Source organism: Scomber japonicus, chromosome 20 (assembly GCF_027409825.1).
Source record: "Scomber japonicus isolate fScoJap1 chromosome 20, fScoJap1.pri, whole genome shotgun sequence".
Lineage (NCBI taxonomy): Eukaryota > Metazoa > Chordata > Actinopteri > Scombriformes > Scombridae > Scomber > Scomber japonicus.
The window spans coordinates 17,455,791-17,473,928 of NC_070597.1; the positions used below are offsets into that span (position 1 = coordinate 17,455,791).

General features: G+C 40.0%; 1 protein-coding gene across 1 annotated transcript; it reads left to right on the forward strand.

Moving 5' to 3' along the window:
- Positions 1-8: 8 nt before the first annotated feature.
- Positions 9-18,127, forward strand: kctd5b (potassium channel tetramerization domain containing 5b). Its single transcript, XM_053341745.1, has 6 exons — positions 9-345; positions 7,647-7,755; positions 8,039-8,130; positions 8,238-8,333; positions 11,061-11,186; positions 14,998-18,127. The coding sequence occupies exons 1-6, from the start codon at positions 124-126 to the stop codon at positions 15,025-15,027; spliced, it is 675 nt and encodes a 224-aa protein (XP_053197720.1). The 5' UTR covers positions 9-123; the 3' UTR covers positions 15,028-18,127.
- The last annotated feature ends 11 nt before the right edge of the window (positions 18,128-18,138 follow it).

Genomic DNA, 18,138 nt, shown 5'->3' on the forward strand with positions numbered 1-18,138 from the left:
TGGCAGCCTGCTTTGCATGAATCGTGGACTCCCAAGTTTAGTGGCTGCGGCTTTAGATATTTCCTGTCAGCCGCACAGACAGGCAGACAGCCGAGGCGAGGGCGGAGGAGACGAGGAGAGGAGATGGCAGAGAACAGCTCCGAGACGAGCGGCTCCGTTCACCGGAGATGTTTCACCCATTCTCCGGTGGAGAAAAACACTTCAGCCGGTGTCGGCGCATCGAAATGGATCCGACTAAATGTTGGGGGGACGTATTTTCTAACAACGAGACAGACGCTGTGTCGAGATCCAAAATCATTTCTGTACAGACTGAGCCAAGCTGACCCCGAGCTCGACTCCGATAAGGTAAATGCTAAGCTAGTCCAGCTAGTTAGCAGTAGCACTGTAGTTTGGAGCGCAGTTGGTTAACAAAGAAATATTTTTGCGCTAAAGTGGGTTAAATTTGTTCGCGGTGTTTTTATCAGTTAGGCGGACTGATGGCTTCGCTCACCCGCTTTTTTATTCTTATCCCCAGCTTTGCGAAAATTTGTGTTTATTCAGATCATTGAGGCTAACTCGTTTTTTGTGGCTAGCTAGTATTAGCACGCTAAGCTAGCTAGATTCCGACAGTCACCACATGACATACGATCTTGCTACTAGGTTATGTGTGTGTATGTTAGATACGGGCTTGTTTTTGCCTTAATGTTATTGAAAGTGTTGACTCTTTACAAAATTAGCGCAGTGTTTAGACTTGTTTTTTGCAGCTTTCACAGTAGTTGGAAACTTTCCCCAAACCGAGGCCGTTGCATTGCGCTGCACTCATCCAGGTGTCAGATGTCAAGTAGTGACAGAAACCAAGTGTGTCTCCTAAGTGCTCATCATTAAATCATGTTAAATGTTATATCTAAAGCTAATTCTGGGATGACTATATACACATTGTGATATTTATTCTAAAGTTTGGGGATTGAATGGTGGGTTATTTTTTTCAGTTTTTATTTCAGCTCAAAGAAGTCAGTTTCAATTGTAATATAACAGCAGAATGACATGAGAATAATCAATATCCCATATGCATTTGCGTTTTATAACATATTGGCATGCTGTGGAGCAGACCATCGATCTGTAGCTCTATTCTCACCCTTACAGGTGATGACAATATCTTAAGGCATTAAGGCTATAATTAACTAAACAAATGACCTACACATCTAAGATTTTATTGCTTGATCAATTTGTGTTTTTTCTCTCTTCCTCTCTCTTGGGAGTAGTCTGTTACTTGGCTCTGTTTGCTCTGCAGTAATCAGCCTCTGTGCTGGTGGTGAGGCTCCCTTAATGAGTACACAAGTCATTGCCAAGTGGGGTGAGGTGCTGCTGACAAACCAAGAGCTTGGGATGAAGTCACTCATCTCCCTGAATGGCCTCAATGCTCCAGAAAGCAGGCTTCTCTCTTGTTTGTCCATCTGCCAGTTTTAACAGCAATGTGTGTGCTTAAAGGCCCCCGGCACTGCCAAACACAATGTATTAGTGTCTGTATGCATAGTGTAATGTGCTCTGTTTTTCATTGTGCATTTTACTGCCCCATTATTCATTGTTTTCATCTACTTGCACATTTTAATCTTCACCCCTGCCCCCTTTGCGCTAAGCTGAGCCCATGGCTCATCTCGTATTTTCATGCAAATATCTTAATCTCTGAATAATCAGCTTGCTATTTTGTCAGTTTATCCTCCCATGAGCATCGGCTCAGTCCATCTCAATCCCTTGTCTTAAGTGCGTATCAGAATCTCAAGCCATTACCGTACCTCTCTCCTGCAGGCTGTCTGGTTTCAGATAGCTCTCCCTAAAGAACAGGTTATTATTAGATATTATTTCACTTGCCACTACTTCTCAAACTATATATTTTGACATTATTTAATATTTTCACAACTGAGCCAAGAAGACTGCTTTTGTGTTTGATGGGTGTTTGATGTTTTTTCGCATCACACAACACTGCATGTGAATAGGAAGCAAGTCACTTGCAGTTACAGATCAGTGAAGGGCTCTGTTTTTGGGCAAACGCAGTATTGTTTCACAGCTAAGGAAATGAGTGGTTCAGTTCTCCGTCACGCAGGCTGACGTGCTTCAGCAGGACTCTTGAGGAGAACTGCATTATTCATGTTGTTGACTGGAGCCTGTTTTGCACATTGGGGCAGACCAGGGAGAAAGTGGAGGAAGTGCTGTCACGTGCACGGCCATAACAGCTGACAGTCTTTTATTCATAACACTCTCTCTCTCACTCTCTCACTCTCACTCTCTCTCTTCTTTTAAGTGTTTATCCCTGTATTGACAAATGCCTTTCATCGCTGTCATGTCAGCTTGATATTGTTGTAGTTTCGTTAGGCTTAAGAGACTAATTCGCACTGCGAGATCCTAAGCAGATGTTGCTCTCAAAACGATCAACGGTCCTATGGGCATCTATCCCTTTGGCAGACTCCTCTCAAACTACTCAGCTCAGGACCACTCAAGTAGAGACCCAGCTTTTTAGCTTTGAGAGCTGCATCAATTTTTCAAGCACCCCCATCACAAAGGATTCTTGTTCCTTCAACATCTTATTCTTTTCTTATTCATATCCATTTACTGGCCCAAAGAAATTCTCTCTGCGGCATGTGCAAGAGAAATATGGCCACATTTAATGCTGGATTCAGGTTGTATGTCATGCCTGAGCACACTGTGGGAGGCAACGTAAATATTTAACGTTGATATCGTCTCCTCTTACTCCATCTTCACGCAGTAAGTGCTCAACAGGACACTGCAGAGTGCTACTGGAAAATCAGGTGTGACTCTAGACTGATCTTATCGCCTTTATCAGCCTAGTGCAACTTTGTCCACAGCATCCTGGCACCTAAAATAGATCATAGCCTTGTATCACAGTAAATTACAATGATTTCAGCTGGAACACTATTTTAGACCATCTACATCATTTCACTCCTCGCTTCCTTTTCTACCGTATGTCACATTTCTACTTTTGCCTGGCCAGCAGTGAATTCCTGGCTTGCCAGCTTAGCCATCATAACTACCTCTCATCATGAAAGCAAAGCTTTTAGGGGACTTTTAAAAGGAGCTGTTCATTTAGTGCCTGAACTACTCCTGTCATAAATTGTCCTACAAAATGCACTGATTTTATCGCCGTTAAAGAGCTGAAAATGATACAAAGGCGAAGTTTCAAGCAAAGATCAAGCTCTCCTTCAGATGACGGTGTTTAATATTTTGAAATGTGAGATAGTTTCACATAATGCAGCCTGGTTTTGATGTGTGTATTATTTAAAAGATGACAGCCTATTTGACTATGCCATTACTGCTTGTACTCCAGAGGGACTCTGGCTCCCACTCTACAAGGATCAGACTTCCACTTGGCTAAGTAGCTACAGTCATGTGACTCAGAAGCTCCACTGCAACATCTTTAAGCGCTGTTTGTGCAGGGGGCTTGTCCGCCTGCATTCAGGGCCGAGCAGCACGCCATCATGCTTTCATTCTTTTTATTCTCAGCTTCCTGTGTTGGTGTTAATTGTTTTTGACTCATGTGTTGTCGTAGTTTCTTTCAATAATTACTTTTAAACTATCTGTAGTATTATTAGTATTAGAAAGGTTGTATTAGTTTTTCCAGTGATTATCTCTCCACACACACACCACTGTGTAGTTTTAAAATTGTGAATAGTTTCATGCAAATTTTTTGGTGTACACTCATTGTGATACTCCACTCGGAAGCAGACGTGCAGTGACTTTATTAATTTGGTTGAATTAAGGATTGAGTTTGACCGTTAGTGTGGTCTGCTGAAATCTGTATTTTGTCATCATGTGCTTGAAGGGTGGGTCACCTTGGTATTTCCTGTGGGAGGATATGTATTGTGTATTGTGTGTACCAGAAGAACGATAAGGTTAATACGTTACACTTCCCTTGTGTAGCCCACCCTTCTAATTGGCGTTTGATTGTAAATTGCCTTCAGTTAGAGTGTAGTCACGATGAGGCCTACTTTGACTCACCAGTAGCCGTATGTATTTATGTCTTTGCAGTTTCAGTGTTTTTGTTAAGACCTGACCACGAACACATGTAGAATGCCTGACCTACACTGAACTGACCTAATTCTGGTGCTTATTGCAGGCGGTTGTTTTGTATTATCTGGTCTCTTCGATGGTCTACTATTTCTATTTCATTAACAGTCATCTGTAAGGTGAATAAATAAAGATTTAGTATTATTAACCTGCAGGTAAATACATAGTTAGGTGCGGGAGGTCCAATTATTTTTAGATTGTGATCGATCTTGAAAGTGTCTCAATCTACTTCTCAGGCCAATTGTAGAGATTGTCATATTTAAAGTTGTATTTAAAGTCCTCCTTAAAACTCATGTACTAGCAGATGTGCACCATGTGAACAAACCAACAGAGATATATAGCTAACTAGATAATACAGCATTAATAGTATTTTCACTCCCTTGAAATTCATGTGTTTAAAAAGCTACAATTGCTCACTCATTGTAGTACTACTTACAGATGGTGAACTTTCTTAGGGATATTTAGCTCTGCATTTTAACTCTCTTAATTCAATAACCCTTTTTCTCAAAGTTCTCCCAGCTTACTATCTCTCATCAGTACTGTCCCCACCCCTCTGTTTGTTGCCCAGTGCTCCCCAGCCTGGGCCCCAAGAGACACAGCCTTTTGTTTTTAATTAAAAACACCGTCCCCTTTTGTGTGCATGGGTCCACGCCAGAGTCCCTATAATCATCTTTCTCTGAACTGGGTCACTGTCACCTCAAGTCCCCTGTAGATGCACCCAGAGGAGCAGCTCCAGCAAGCTTCTAGAGGGGTCTTTAGCATCAGGCTCGGTAGTGCGGGGCAGGTTAGCAAGCATCAAATTTACAGAAGTGTTTGATCAAGTGGGGTTTTTCGAAGCTGTAGACGACGCTAATATTTTTCTCGTGTGTGTAAAGTTTCTTCTCATGGGGGAGTGGACTTAGCAAACATTTTGATTTGTCATAGTAGGATGAGCACAGGTGTTGCTATTATTAACGATTGCTCTGTTCTGTTCAGATGTCCCAGTGTGACTGTGGGCCAGAATGTAGAATACCAGGAACCCTGAAACCAAAGCAGCTAAATGGAAATCCAGCAATAATTAATATTGTTAACACACACGCTTTTCCAACTGTGACAAGTCAAAATGTCATCAGTGAACAAAGCTTCTCATATGTATTTCTTCATAGAGCTTTACTGGTCCGTGTCAACCTCGAGGAAACATTTGTAGTGAAACTTGAAGTTGTAATCCTATAACATTATCAGACAGTTTAAAAACTTCTCCACGCATTCTTCTTCCTTTCCAAAACCTGCCACATACATAACCAACAATGCAACTTGACCTCTGTAGCCGACCTTGGCTCAAGTGACATCACGTAAGAGGACGTATAAGATTTCAAGCAGCTCCCACAAAAGCTACTTTTTTTCACATATGCAGTAATACCCTACACAGACTTACATGTGTAAAATGAGTGGAGTTCAATGAAATACATTGAGAGGCTTAGCTTGTTATTACTTCTACCTGTGCTTTTTCTGCTATGAGTGTATCTGGTTCCAGTCTGCAAAATACAAATGCTTTTTATTTTTTTATCAAACCCTTTATCTGTCTTTATTCTTCTTTTATTAGCATGAGAAATTGAGAACATATAGGTAGCAGTCTCATCACTTTTAACCTACTTAACATGAACGTAATGGCTAAAAATGAAAAGTTAACTGGTTCTCTGCTTACTATGCTTTCTCCAACAGGCGTTCCTAACTTTGAAAAACACAATGTTACTAATTAATACACATATATAAATGTACAGAATTGTTATCCAATACCAGATCAGCCCATTGTCACTGATACCTGATCCAGCTAATATGAGTCAGAACGATACCTGATGTCAGTTCCAGTACGTCTCTGATTTTTAGGATTTGTAACAAGAAGCTCTTGTGATGGAATACTAAATTGGTGACCCTAATCTTGGGTGCCCACCTTGAAACTGGTGATTATGATATCATTCTTTCAAAATCTTCACTACAAATATGAGTGTGGACAGATATAACTGCAACAAAGTTAGGTTGTACTTAATAATCTGGCATGGTGGCTTTTCACAATATGTTAGGGATCCTTTTTCCCTGTTTCCATGTTTAGAGGACGATAGTTACTGTGTGACAACCTTTGTGTTCATGTGTTCATCTATGTAAAGTTAATGAATGACTGGAAAGAAGTTGCACTGAAACCGTAATACACTTTTGTGCGTTTCACTAGCTTGGACACATTAAAGAGGTCAACGGTAGATTAACCCTCTGTCTGGAAATGAACAGAGTGGTTTGAACATGGCGAGTTGTGTAGCTTCAACCTTGTCTGTTTCCTCCATGCAGGCGCACCTGTACTTGTGCTTAAACTTCAGTGACTATGGAAGTGTAATGAACTGACGCAGGGCAACAAGACCAGAATAGAACTCCATTGGGCTCCGGTGGGATATTTTTGCCATGGAAAGGAGGTCAACCAGCCAGGAGGGTTCAGAGATTCATTACAAAAGAAAATGCACTGGGACGTTTCCTCATTATTGGAAAGATTAATGGGTTTTGAGCTGAATCCATCTCTGTACTTGCGAAGAGGAGCTATGAATGTACGTCGGAGTTTGGCTGTGTGTTTGATTTTGGTCATGGCCTGGAGGGTATGAAAATGTTGTTCTTGGGTAAATAACGAGAAGTTGCACCGACCGGAGATGCTGTTAATTTAGTCAGGGTTGCACCTGAAGCCATTAACTGATGCAAAGTCAAACATCCTGCTGCATGTGAGGATTAGCACGAAATTTGCTTGAGGCCTACCCTCCATGCTGAATATTTTACTAAATCTCAGGCACATTTGACTCTCTAAATAACACATCATGTTAAAGTTTTTCTTTTTTTTCTCCCCCTTTGTGTTTTAATAAACGAGTGTCAGCCACAGTAGTTGGAGCCGTTGAAACTGACTTTCATAATATGTGTTAGGCCAACTATGTAACAGACCAGACTGGGCTAATTGTTGTAAGCCAAGGTGCTTTCTCCTGGTCCCCTTGGTGGATTCGGCCTGCTGTTCCACATCTTTCTCTGCTCTGCTCTGCTCTAATTGTTTTAGGCCCCCCCTCGAGACAAAGACCATCTAATCACAGTACTTAAAGAAATAGGGGAATACCCAGCGGTTGTGAATCAGGATCAAACCCACTGCCTGTGGGAATAGTGAAGTGATATCCCAAAGCTTTTGCATGTGTGTGCGGGGCTCTTTGTGCGCATGTCCTCTCAACCCCTATAGAGATTATCAGCACAGGAGCAGACCTCGTAATTCTCATCCCTAGAGTTTTACTCGCTGATGCAGAGTGAGAGTATTATTTTTTCCCCCAAAGATTTGTTTCAGTTATACACTTGCTTATTGACTGACTGATTTTAATAGACAAGGATATTTCTGTCGGATAAGAATATTTAATATTGTCATCTCTGTGCTGGACGCATACAAATAAAATAATCAGCGCTCTCTCTAAGTATGTCTTTTTAAACACAAACAAGCATACTTCCCAAAATGTTGCTCTGTGTCTTTAAATTGCAAACTCTACCAGCAAATGCAGGGATATTGTATTAATCTCATCATCCTCTTTTCTGCTTTTCAGGATGAAACTGGTGCCTATCTCATAGACAGAGACCCCACGTACTTTGGGCCAGTGCTTAACTACTTGAGGCATGGCAAACTGGTGCTCAACAGGGATTTGGCAGAGGAAGGTAACGTCCCTGTGGAATATGTTCCTGCTAAAATCCAGTCATCTGTAAAGCATAATAAAAGCATCGTAAACAAATGAGTTAATATGTTACTTTTGTGAACATTTCACTTTAGTATTGTTATTATTAATTGTTGTAAAATGCTCTGCTTTAATATCTTAACAATGTGATTCTTGTGATTGCAAGAAATTAAGGGCAAGTAGATTTTTTATAGCTAAACCTGATCTTTAGTAGTTGTAGCAGGACATGTCTGCTTGGAAAAAAATATTCTTATGCTTTGTCTTAGGTGTGCTAGAAGAAGCCGAATTCTACAACATCACATCGTTAATAAAACTCATCAAGGACAAGATCAGGGAACGGGACTGCAAAACATCACAGGTGTGTTACCTTTCTTTAAGGAGATTTCTAATTGAGTTCTAACATGTATATGCAATTTGAGATCGTTTCCCTCACTTTTAACATCCCATTTGTGTCTTTCCTCTCAGGTCCCTGTGAAGCATGTTTACCGGGTGCTGCAGTGCCAGGAAGAGGAGTTGACACAGATGGTGTCGACCATGTCTGACGGCTGGAAGTTTGAACAGGTAAAGCTCCTCCTGCAGGCTCCCAGTGGCAATCCTCCTTTCATGTGCTTCACCCACCCCGCTATGCTCACATTGACCCAGAAAGTCCAATCCTCAATATTGGAAATGGATTTTTTTTTTTTTTTTTTTTTTTTTAAAAAGCCAAACAGCAAAAATCACATCTTTCTGTCCGCATACATGATCCGGGCATCCCTTCTGTGCTCTGATTGGTTGTTGCAGCTTGTCAGTATAGGTTACGGGCGGGCCCACCAGTCAGAGTTTCTGCTGATTGTGTCAAGGGAGGTGAAGGGAGAGGAGTCTGCTTTGCCAAACAACAGCGGAGAGGTGTGTCTCACAAATTTCTGTCCACGGGCTGGTCACTGCATGGTCCCAATGTTGTCCATACACACCCCGTCAGCCATTGTTTGTCCCAAGTAGACACATAGATGTCGGCCATTTTTTGAGTTGATTCTTTTCAGTGTTCATCTGTACTGCTTGCTCACCAGTGAAGCTAAGAGAACGTGACACCTTTTTTTTTTTTTTTCTTGTCTGTGATTTTATTTCATTTATTTATTTTTATTCATACTGCACTCACAGTTTGCAAGCTTGTCAACAGTCTCCTGTGCTTCGCTTCAACGTAGCCATCTGGCTGTATTGGGGTCTGTGTAGTGTTGGCGTTTAAGTGTACAGAGATGTTTTTTTTTCTGCCCGGCAGGTATTTTACTTCAAAAATGGATCCAAACATTTAGAGAGAATGGTGAAGTTTATACAAGAGTTTGTGTTTGGCTGCAACTGCCAATTCTTCTAATGAGAAATCACATTTATTTAGGCATCGTAGTGTGAATTATGTGTGAATGAATCTCTGAGCTGAAGCCTTGCTAATCTCCTTATACAGGTCAGATGGGAAACACCTAGAAACACTAACCTAGAGCTCGGTCGGCAGCCCAGGAGAGTCTCTTGTGGAGATGAGCTTTAATGACCTACTGCCACCCTTAAGACTCTGTATATGTAGATCATTTGTTGTTTAAGTGCATTTTTTTTACAGCAACAGATGCTGAGAGACTTACATATTGGTGCTCGTTGAGTCTTCCATGAATCCATGCTGCCTAGCTTAGATTATTTCATTTTTGGGAGGTTTTCTGTTTTTTTGCTGCATTGATGTCTAATGTGAGAGCGACTGCTTAACAACAACAAGTCTCCGGCAGCAGAGGCTAATGAGGCGATGCATGTCTGAACATGCACACCTGGGTACAGACGGTATACAAGTAGCCTGCAGTATACACACATTTAACATTCAGAGGTAGAAGCAGTTATTCTGCAACGGGAATTGCTCCATTTATTTTAAGGTGTGCATGCAGATCTGAAGTGTCTATTTCCTTTTTTTTTTTTAATTTGTCCTCTTGTGTCCTTTGGTGTTTTTATTTAGACTGACATATTTGGGGTAGGAACACTAGAAGTTGCTATGATTCATGTAAAATTGGTATTTATATTAAGATGCCATGTGTAGGATTGACATCATTTACATGCTTGAGAAAAAAGTATCTCGCTGTTACAAGCAGCAGCTTCAGTGGTGTCTTTGTTTGGTAGAATTGAAGTTGCCCTCAGTTCCCTGTAAGATCTAAAGTAAACTCTTGTGGTAGACTGGTGAGTCACGTAGCTAAAGCAAGCATTAGCAGACATAAAGAAATACAGTGATAGAAGATTATTGAATGCACCTGATGTACTGATCTTTCGATTTGAGCGTCACGGTACTCCTCCACATGGAGTCTACATCATGATGCTCTAAACGGTGAAATCAGAGTTAAACGATAGCCGTGATGTTGATGGATGGGAGTGTGCTACTTTGTGGCTTGCTCCTTTTTTTTATATTTGCTTTGTAAGAGATGATGTTTTAAACACTTCAATTTCAACTGTTCACATTAAACAAGCCTGGTCCTATCAAGCCACATCCACCATTCCCCATTGATTTTGATCCAGCATGTTTGCTTCCTGTGATCGACACCCTGGCCTGCACTTCTTCTCTGTCAGTGACTTTCTGCAGATTATTTTCTGTCTTTTGGTTTTCTTACATTACTTTAATTGCACTTTGAGTTTTGAATATTTTTTTTCCTGATCTTCATAAATGATCTACATTTATTTAAAATTTTCTTTGTGGTGTGTCTGCAGGTCGTGAAAATAGCATTTGGATTGAATATTATAAATGTAAAATAAACAATGGAATATTAACTATTTACATTGGGTTTTTGAGCTACCTAGCCCCACCCTGAACACCTAGTTGTCTTTTTGGGTGTGCCATCTATTTCTGCAACTATGAGTTCAAATCTGACCACAGACTTTTGTCAAGTGTCAGTTCCTCTCTAGTGTCATTGTCCATGTATCTAATAACGCCCAAAAAAAGCATGGTAAATAATTCTAAAAGAAAATTTCATATTGAGATTGATATGTATGAACTATTTTGAACTTAATGAAATTGGTGAAATATATCCAAAACTCCTTTCATATTATATCTGGAAGCCTTAGGTTTAAATTGCAGGAACTTGTAGACACTGTGAGCTCCTTATGTGGTTGTCAACCTCTTCTTCTTTATTATTATTTTGTTTTTTCTGTTGTTGTGTTTTTTTTTTGTTTTTTTTTTAAAAATCTTTCTCCTATTTCTGTTTTCCCACCATGGACAGCTCAGTTTATTGCCTCTGCTTAATCATGTTAAGGCTAACCCTCTCTGTGTGCTCTGCTCTCGTTTCTCTCTAGCTGGTCAGCATAGGCTCCTCTTACAACTACGGAAACGAAGACCAAGCCGAGTTCCTGTGTGTAGTCTCCAAGGAGCTGCACAATCAATCATACGGGACAAACAGTGAGCCCAGTGAGAAGGCTAAGGTAAGTGTGTGTGTGTGTGTGTGTGTGTGTGTGTGTGTGAGAGAGAGAGTGGAAAGGCCGGTTAAAAATCCATCCACAGCAAACATCGTCTGTGAATGATGGCCTGTGCTGGATGTTTTAAATGCAGTGCATTTAAGAACATGCCACCATGGGACTGAAAGCACCTCTAGTTTATTGATGAGAAACCTCTATGAAGGAGTACATTGTGAATATCCAGTGCTTCAGTTTAAAAAACAGACTGCCTGTTTAACCAACAAATAAAGACAACAAACAAATAAGTTCTAATAAAGATTATAGAAAAGCAAATATAAAATGTGACCTGTTAATTCCCCAAAAATCCTCTCTGCTTTGGATTCAGCCTTGAACATAACAACTTTCATTGTTAATGTAGATTATAAACAGACCAAGCAGGGTCACAGATGACACCATCGCTTTGGTGACACACACTGTGCTGACTCACCTGGAGAAAGGGAATACATGTGCGAGAATGCCCTTCATTGATCACGGCTCAGCATTCAATACGGTCTTCCCCTCAACTCGTCTCTAAGCTTGTTGATCTTGGGCTGGAGACCTCCATCCACAGCTGGACATTCGACTTCCTGACGCAGGCCCCAGGTGGTGAAAATTGGCAGCTTCACTTTCACCTCGTTGATCCTCAACCCAGGCTCACCACAGGGCTGTGTGCACAGCCCCCTCCTGTAGTCCCTGTTCACTTACGACTGTGCTGCCAAGCACAGCTCCACTGCCATCTGGGCCTCATCATGGACAATGATGAGATGGCCTACAGAGACACTAACCAGCTGGTGCCAGGACAACAAACTCTCCTTCAACGTCAGTAAAACTAAAGAGATGATCGTGGACTATAGGAGACAGAAGAGGGGGGGGGGGGGGGGGTGAAGGGGTCAGCAGCTTCAAGTTCCTCGCTGTGCACATCACTGAGGACCTCTCCTGGTCACTACAAACAGACACCACTGTAAAGAAAGATTGCTAGAGGACCTATTTCTTGAAAAGACTGAGGGAGTTTGGTATGAACACAAGTATCCTCTCAAACTTCTACAGATGTGCCATTGAGAGCTCTGTGACAGGCTGCATCATGGTCTGGTAGCAGAACTGCTCGGCCCACAGCCGCAAATCACTACAGAGTGAGGTGGAGGCAGAATGACACATCACTGGTAACAGAGTCCTGGTCATTCAGGATATGGCACCACAGCCACCCAGCACGCAGACTGTTCTCCTTGTAACTGTCTGGCAGACGATACAGGAGCATGGCCGCACGTACCGGCAGACTTAAGGACAGGTTTTACCACCAGGCCATCAGTCTTCTCAACTCATACATCTAAATATTCAACATCACATATTTACTTACCTGCCTGTCTGCACTGTCTACAGTTTACTGCACTGCTTACATAAACATGCAGCATCGACTATGACTGCCGCCATTGAACCAGGGCTGCTGCGTATTATTTATTTATTTATTTCTCATCCCATATTTTCAATTTTTTTTATGACTAGTGCTCTTATTGCTGAGCCAGCAGATTTCATGATACCATTGACCCTGTGGTAGGCTACATATGACTAATGGAACTGAGCGGAAATACACCAGTGTCTATCAAACAGAATTAGCCCTGCTTTAAGGTTTTTGGTTTTTTTTTCTTGTTAGATTTGACCTGAAATGAGAGAGTCTAAACAGTGTAATCCTCACTATAGGCATTAAGAGATCTGAGTTCTGAATGTTAGTGAAGCTATTGGCAAGGTCGGTCTTTTTTTTTTTTTTTTTTTTTTAAACCTCAAGGGCTTAGAGAGCGAAGCAGGGGGCATGCCCAGAGGAATTAAAACTCCCATCAGTTTGTCCCTGTGGAGACCGACTCCTAGAAGGCAGCTAGCTACAGTAAAGAAGCTCAACATTTACACCATATTCATGCTGCTGTTTATTTTGCTGATTAATTGGAAGATTTAACATAACCTGGAGATGTTTCAGGCAAATGTAGGAGCTGTTGAGATTGTTTCCAGAGGCACCTTATCAAGTAATTCCTGCACATAACTATACTATAGTATACTATACTAGAGTAGACTATACTAGACTATACTATATTTGTGATAAACAGCCCAATTTGCAAATGTGTGACAAATGAATTGAGCTTGGTAGAAAGGCCCTTGCATAACATTTTTACTTTTTTGTTGTTTTTGTGCCATTTGAATTACACTCTAATAGAGAGATTAAATGTAACCCCCCCGCCCCCCAAGGTTCTACCGCCATTCATCCATTCATTTCCATCATTTTACAACATGCTTTTCTTGTCTCCCTCTGTGCTGTCTGCATGCTGCATGTCGCTCAGAGCGAGGACGAAGAGACGGATTATGAAATGAATGACTCTGATTAGCATTGAGCACTTATGACTCATTGGTGAGCGCTTAACTGCTCGTAGTCTCCTCCACCACGCCTCCCCTAATTTGCAGCGCTCTTCCTCTCCCATGCCTGCTCGATGCCGTTTACACTACCGTAAACAGTTCGCATGTCTTTTCAATGATGACTTGAGCCGATAATATGCTTAAACCACCCAGGTTGGAAATCAGCTTTGGCCTGCCACCTTCAGACTCTATAAGCCAAAGCTAGATCAAAAACCAGATGGTCCCTGAGGAGATCGGTCAAATACTTTTTCTTTTCTCCTCCTTTCTTTTTTTTCTTATTTTTGCAGGTGAAGCGCCCTTTTGAAATCAAATGGGAAGAGCTTCATTGGTTGCAGTAGTGTCAATAAGACCCTTGTAATTATTGTCATGTTTGCAGCCTTGGTTAATGGAGGGCATGCTGAATCATCAGCTTCTGCATTTTGACTCATTGTGTGCTTTACAATGCCATTGAAAGGGAAGGGTGCGGTGCTACGCTCCCCTCTGTCCATTTCATTGTCAGAAGTAGTGGTTGTGCTGTTAGGGTTGGCATCACAACACATCTTTGGCTCTCCAGCACTTTTTGAATAACAAATTAGCCAAATGGGGAAAGACTTCATAACACCAACATATATATTTTTGTTTTTTTGTTTTTTCTAATGAGGGATTTGGATGAGGCAAATTCAACTTTTTGATGTTTTAAAAGAAATTCCGATTGCCTTTTGGGATGCTATGGTTAATAGTAATTCAACATAATCACATTGAAATGGAATAATAACTCAACAGCGTCTAATAAAAATAATCTAGCCAGTCTTTGCCCCCAAAATACAAGTAAACTGACACCTGAGAAGAAATTAAACTAAATTAAAAGCAGATTTCAGCTTCTGTCTTCATAACGTGCTAAAGATGGACTGCATTTAAGCACCTGAGATAAGCTGAGTAACTGTGCACATTTAAAGAAGCACCTTAAGATTTAATTTAAAGGTTTAGTTGTGTTGAATAACAATAAGAAGTAACTTTGGCACAAGTATGTAGTCCTCTTTACTTCTCATCCATCCCCATGCCATTCTTAACGTTTTTAATACAACAATGTAGAAAGTTGATACTGTAAAAAAAAACACAATTAATCAAAGGAGAATGATGTGCTCCTTCCTATTGAATTGTACTTATTAATGCCTTTTGTTCATTCACATGTATAGAAATCCCATGTTAAACCATCCATTATGTTAGAATGCACCAAGATTCCCTGCTTTATGCACTCACCCAAAACTGTGTGTGTGTGTGTGTGTGTGTGAGTGAGTGAATATGAGTGTGTGAGCTTCTGCATTAAACTTAAAGAAACTAGTGAAATGCAGGTGACTGTACAAAGTGACTTTCAGAGCTGTGTTTTTATTAATGATTTTTTTTGTTTTTGTTGTCTCTGCAGATTCTTCAGGAAAGGGGTTCCCGGATGTGAAGAGGACTCAGTATTATGAGCTCCAGGTGTTATGATGCAAACATATCATCTTTGTGGAAGAACGTTTGGCACAATGGAGATTTAAAGGGGGGTGTGCATTTATTCTTTTTTGTGTTTTCCCTCCATTTTTGTTTTTATTTCTTGATGTAAATAAGTCTGTTTACTGACAATTTGTGCCTGTACGTTTAAACTGGACCTTTTTTGAATTAGCGGCAAGTTTTTGTTTTTGTTTTGTTTTTTTCTAATAGAAAAAAAAGTAAGGAATTGTAATGTCTATGCTATAGAAACATGGCCATCATCATATAAGGCCAATGATTCACTCAGGGTCATCTATTGAGTTAATTCCTATATCCTCCAACTCAAGGGTCTGGTAAGGGATCAGTATGGTCTTTATAATTCAGAAGTATCAAACTCAAAATCATTGTTTAGAGATGTTAAGAAGGGAATTTGTGCATTTACTCAGCACATGCTAAAGAGTTAGGCTATTAAATGTGAAATTCATCCCAAAAAGAATTTGTTTTCCGAAGATTTCAAACAGTTATACTGAGATTTGTGATCATGAGAATCTCAGCCACAAAACACTTTCTATCAGATTAACCAGAGGAAACATTTTACTGTTGATTAGGATATTGTTTTTCAGTAACATCACATTCATATTTTTAGACTAGAAAGAAAACTTTGATCAAAAATGTTAGATTTGACAGTGTAGGTTAAGGGGCATTAGGTAATTTATGACTTGTAAGGCTTTTATTGGTGATGAGGGAATGACCTGTAATGAACAGAAATATAAAAATCCCATTTCCTCATAGACTAAGTTAGCAAACTTTTAACACATAGCAGAACTATCTGCCTCATGTGGCAACGTTGCGATGCAAGATCCTTCATTATCATTAACTTGGCTTGAGAAGTAAATGTGTTGCTCCGTGCTCTGTATCTTCCAACCCAGCAAAGTAATTGTTGTGCGGTTTTGGTATTGATTAATAATCCCGTTATCGCTCAGATACAGAACTGTGCAAAGAACTGAAGTTGTCCTCAAAATGATTTAAAAGTGCGAGTAAACGTGAAGCTTCACAAACATATTTCTGAGCGTATAGCTCATTCGGAGACCTCATGTTCATAAATCTTCAGTTAACTGCCAAAAAGCTCTTTAAGGTCACTCAAATGTGAATTCTGTTTTTTATGGTAATATTTTTTTTAAAAACTCAACGATGTCCTGTTTCCCGCCAGGAAAAACATCCTCAAGACAGTTTTTAAAAAAAATTCCCACATACGTCTGAGTTTTCCTTGATTAGTTAATTTTGTACGTTTGAGGGAACATCTTATTTGATTAAGATCTTTTTTGTTCAGAGAAAGTATTTTTGGTGTGGGAGGTTCGGGGACTGGAACTGTTTGAAGGCAGTGAAGGAATTTCTGTTCATATCCAGAGGATTTTTGTTTTGATGTAAATAATCAAAATTCAATATTAATATTTAACTCTTAAAAACTGCACGTTTTGTACACTGTATAGAAACACAGCTTCGAAATAGAAGTTGTTTATACTGGATCTTTAAAAAATCTTGACAATGCTAACTCCTGTTGTTCGTTGTTTGTACAGGACTCTAGAGATTTCTGAGTTAGGTTTGAAACAGCAGATGCTGTAAAATGAGGTGTCTTTCACTGAGAACATGCCTGGATCATGTTTTGATAACCAATAACAAAGCTATACTTGGCTGGCTATGAAGTTGACTGTTACATTTAAAAAAAGAAAAACAAAACAACAAAATGTATTTTTTCCTGCAGTGTGATTCTTCTAAGCATTTTGAATTGTGTAGATTTCGTACACACCATTACAAGCACTACAGTGGAAAACAACACTGTGCACATTGCTTACAGCCTGTAATGTTGTTAATGTAAATACTGCGTTTTAGAAGACTTTTTTTTATAGAAAGTTGTTTTCAGGTTTGATGTGTGGTTTTGATAGGTTGGATATTTCATTCACAAATAATCATTTAGTGTTGCCTTTCTCCCAATGACCAAAATCCAATGTCTTATGTGTATTGCACACATTAATCTTAGTGTCAGGGATGAGTAAACTTTTCTTAATGCCGGCACACTTTGTACATATAGACTTGTTAACAATACACAAACCTCCATTTACTCACATGTACACGTATACACTTGACTAAAACAATTTTTATATTGTCTGGGATACAAGTATGGATGCATGTTTTTGATATAGATATACATATATATACACAAACACACACACACACACACAAGGGCTTTTAAAGTGCAAAATTTGAAATCTGCAAAGAGGTTCAATCAAAGTAGACTGGATTTCCTGCCAGAGCTAGGCTATGTTTACATTCGCCATAGTATTCTGAAAGCCTTCCAATTATGTACTGTCTTGCACTCCCTCACACATGTTGGCATAACTTGTGTGACCACACCAATGGCAACTAGCACTCCCCACTCCACATGAACTGATCACACAGACTGATGCTAAAATATTCCCATCCATTTCCTGACAGCCTATGCTTGAGCGTTGCAGACAATCTTGCTATCTTTTTGAAACTTAACCTGCGTTGGCTCAGAGCAGAGGTTTATTTGGGTATTTCTTTGGAGACTTTTTTTTTTGCAATGAGATTTAAACTGTTTTGTGTGTTATGCTTGGTTCAGTTGTAAACTCATCAGTTATATTCTGGTCTAGAGGTGTTTAACCCCTCTCTACTTTTGCAGCTACATTATCTCTTAATGCCCTTCACAAACAGGTTGTGCGGTTGAGCGTCTGGCATTGATAATCATTTCATGTGATGGACAAACTTATCAAATCTGTAGCCTAATACTTTTAAGTGCCCAGTTTGTTTTGCATTCAAGTCATAAACCACAGACCACTGTAATGCATGATTGAAGATGATCACACTTGTAATCAGAGGGAATGAATGTGTCATTTTTCCTCAATCTTAAGTTACATCAATGAATAAGGTTCTCATATCACTACATAGATCACTTCTATATGATCTTATGCAATGTTTAAAATGTACAAACTTAAGTATGAGGTTAAGGGGATGGATCTTTATGGTCTTGCATAAAGTAAAAACAATAAAAACGTTGTCATTCATATCTGTGTGT

What these genes read in the sequence shown, in the direction of transcription:
- kctd5b (XM_053341745.1), top strand. Translation starts at nt 124, where the DNA reads ATGGCAGAGAACAGCTCCGAGACGAGCGGCTCCGTTCACCGGAGATGT. An exon ending in CCGAGCTCGACTCCGATAAG is followed by an intron (nt 346 to 7,646) that starts GTAAATGCTAAG and finishes TCTGCTTTTCAG; the next exon opens with GATGAAACTGGTGCCTATCT. An exon ending in AGCCCAGTGAGAAGGCTAAG is followed by an intron (nt 11,187 to 14,997) that starts GTAAGTGTGTGT and finishes TTGTCTCTGCAG; the next exon opens with ATTCTTCAGGAAAGGGGTTC.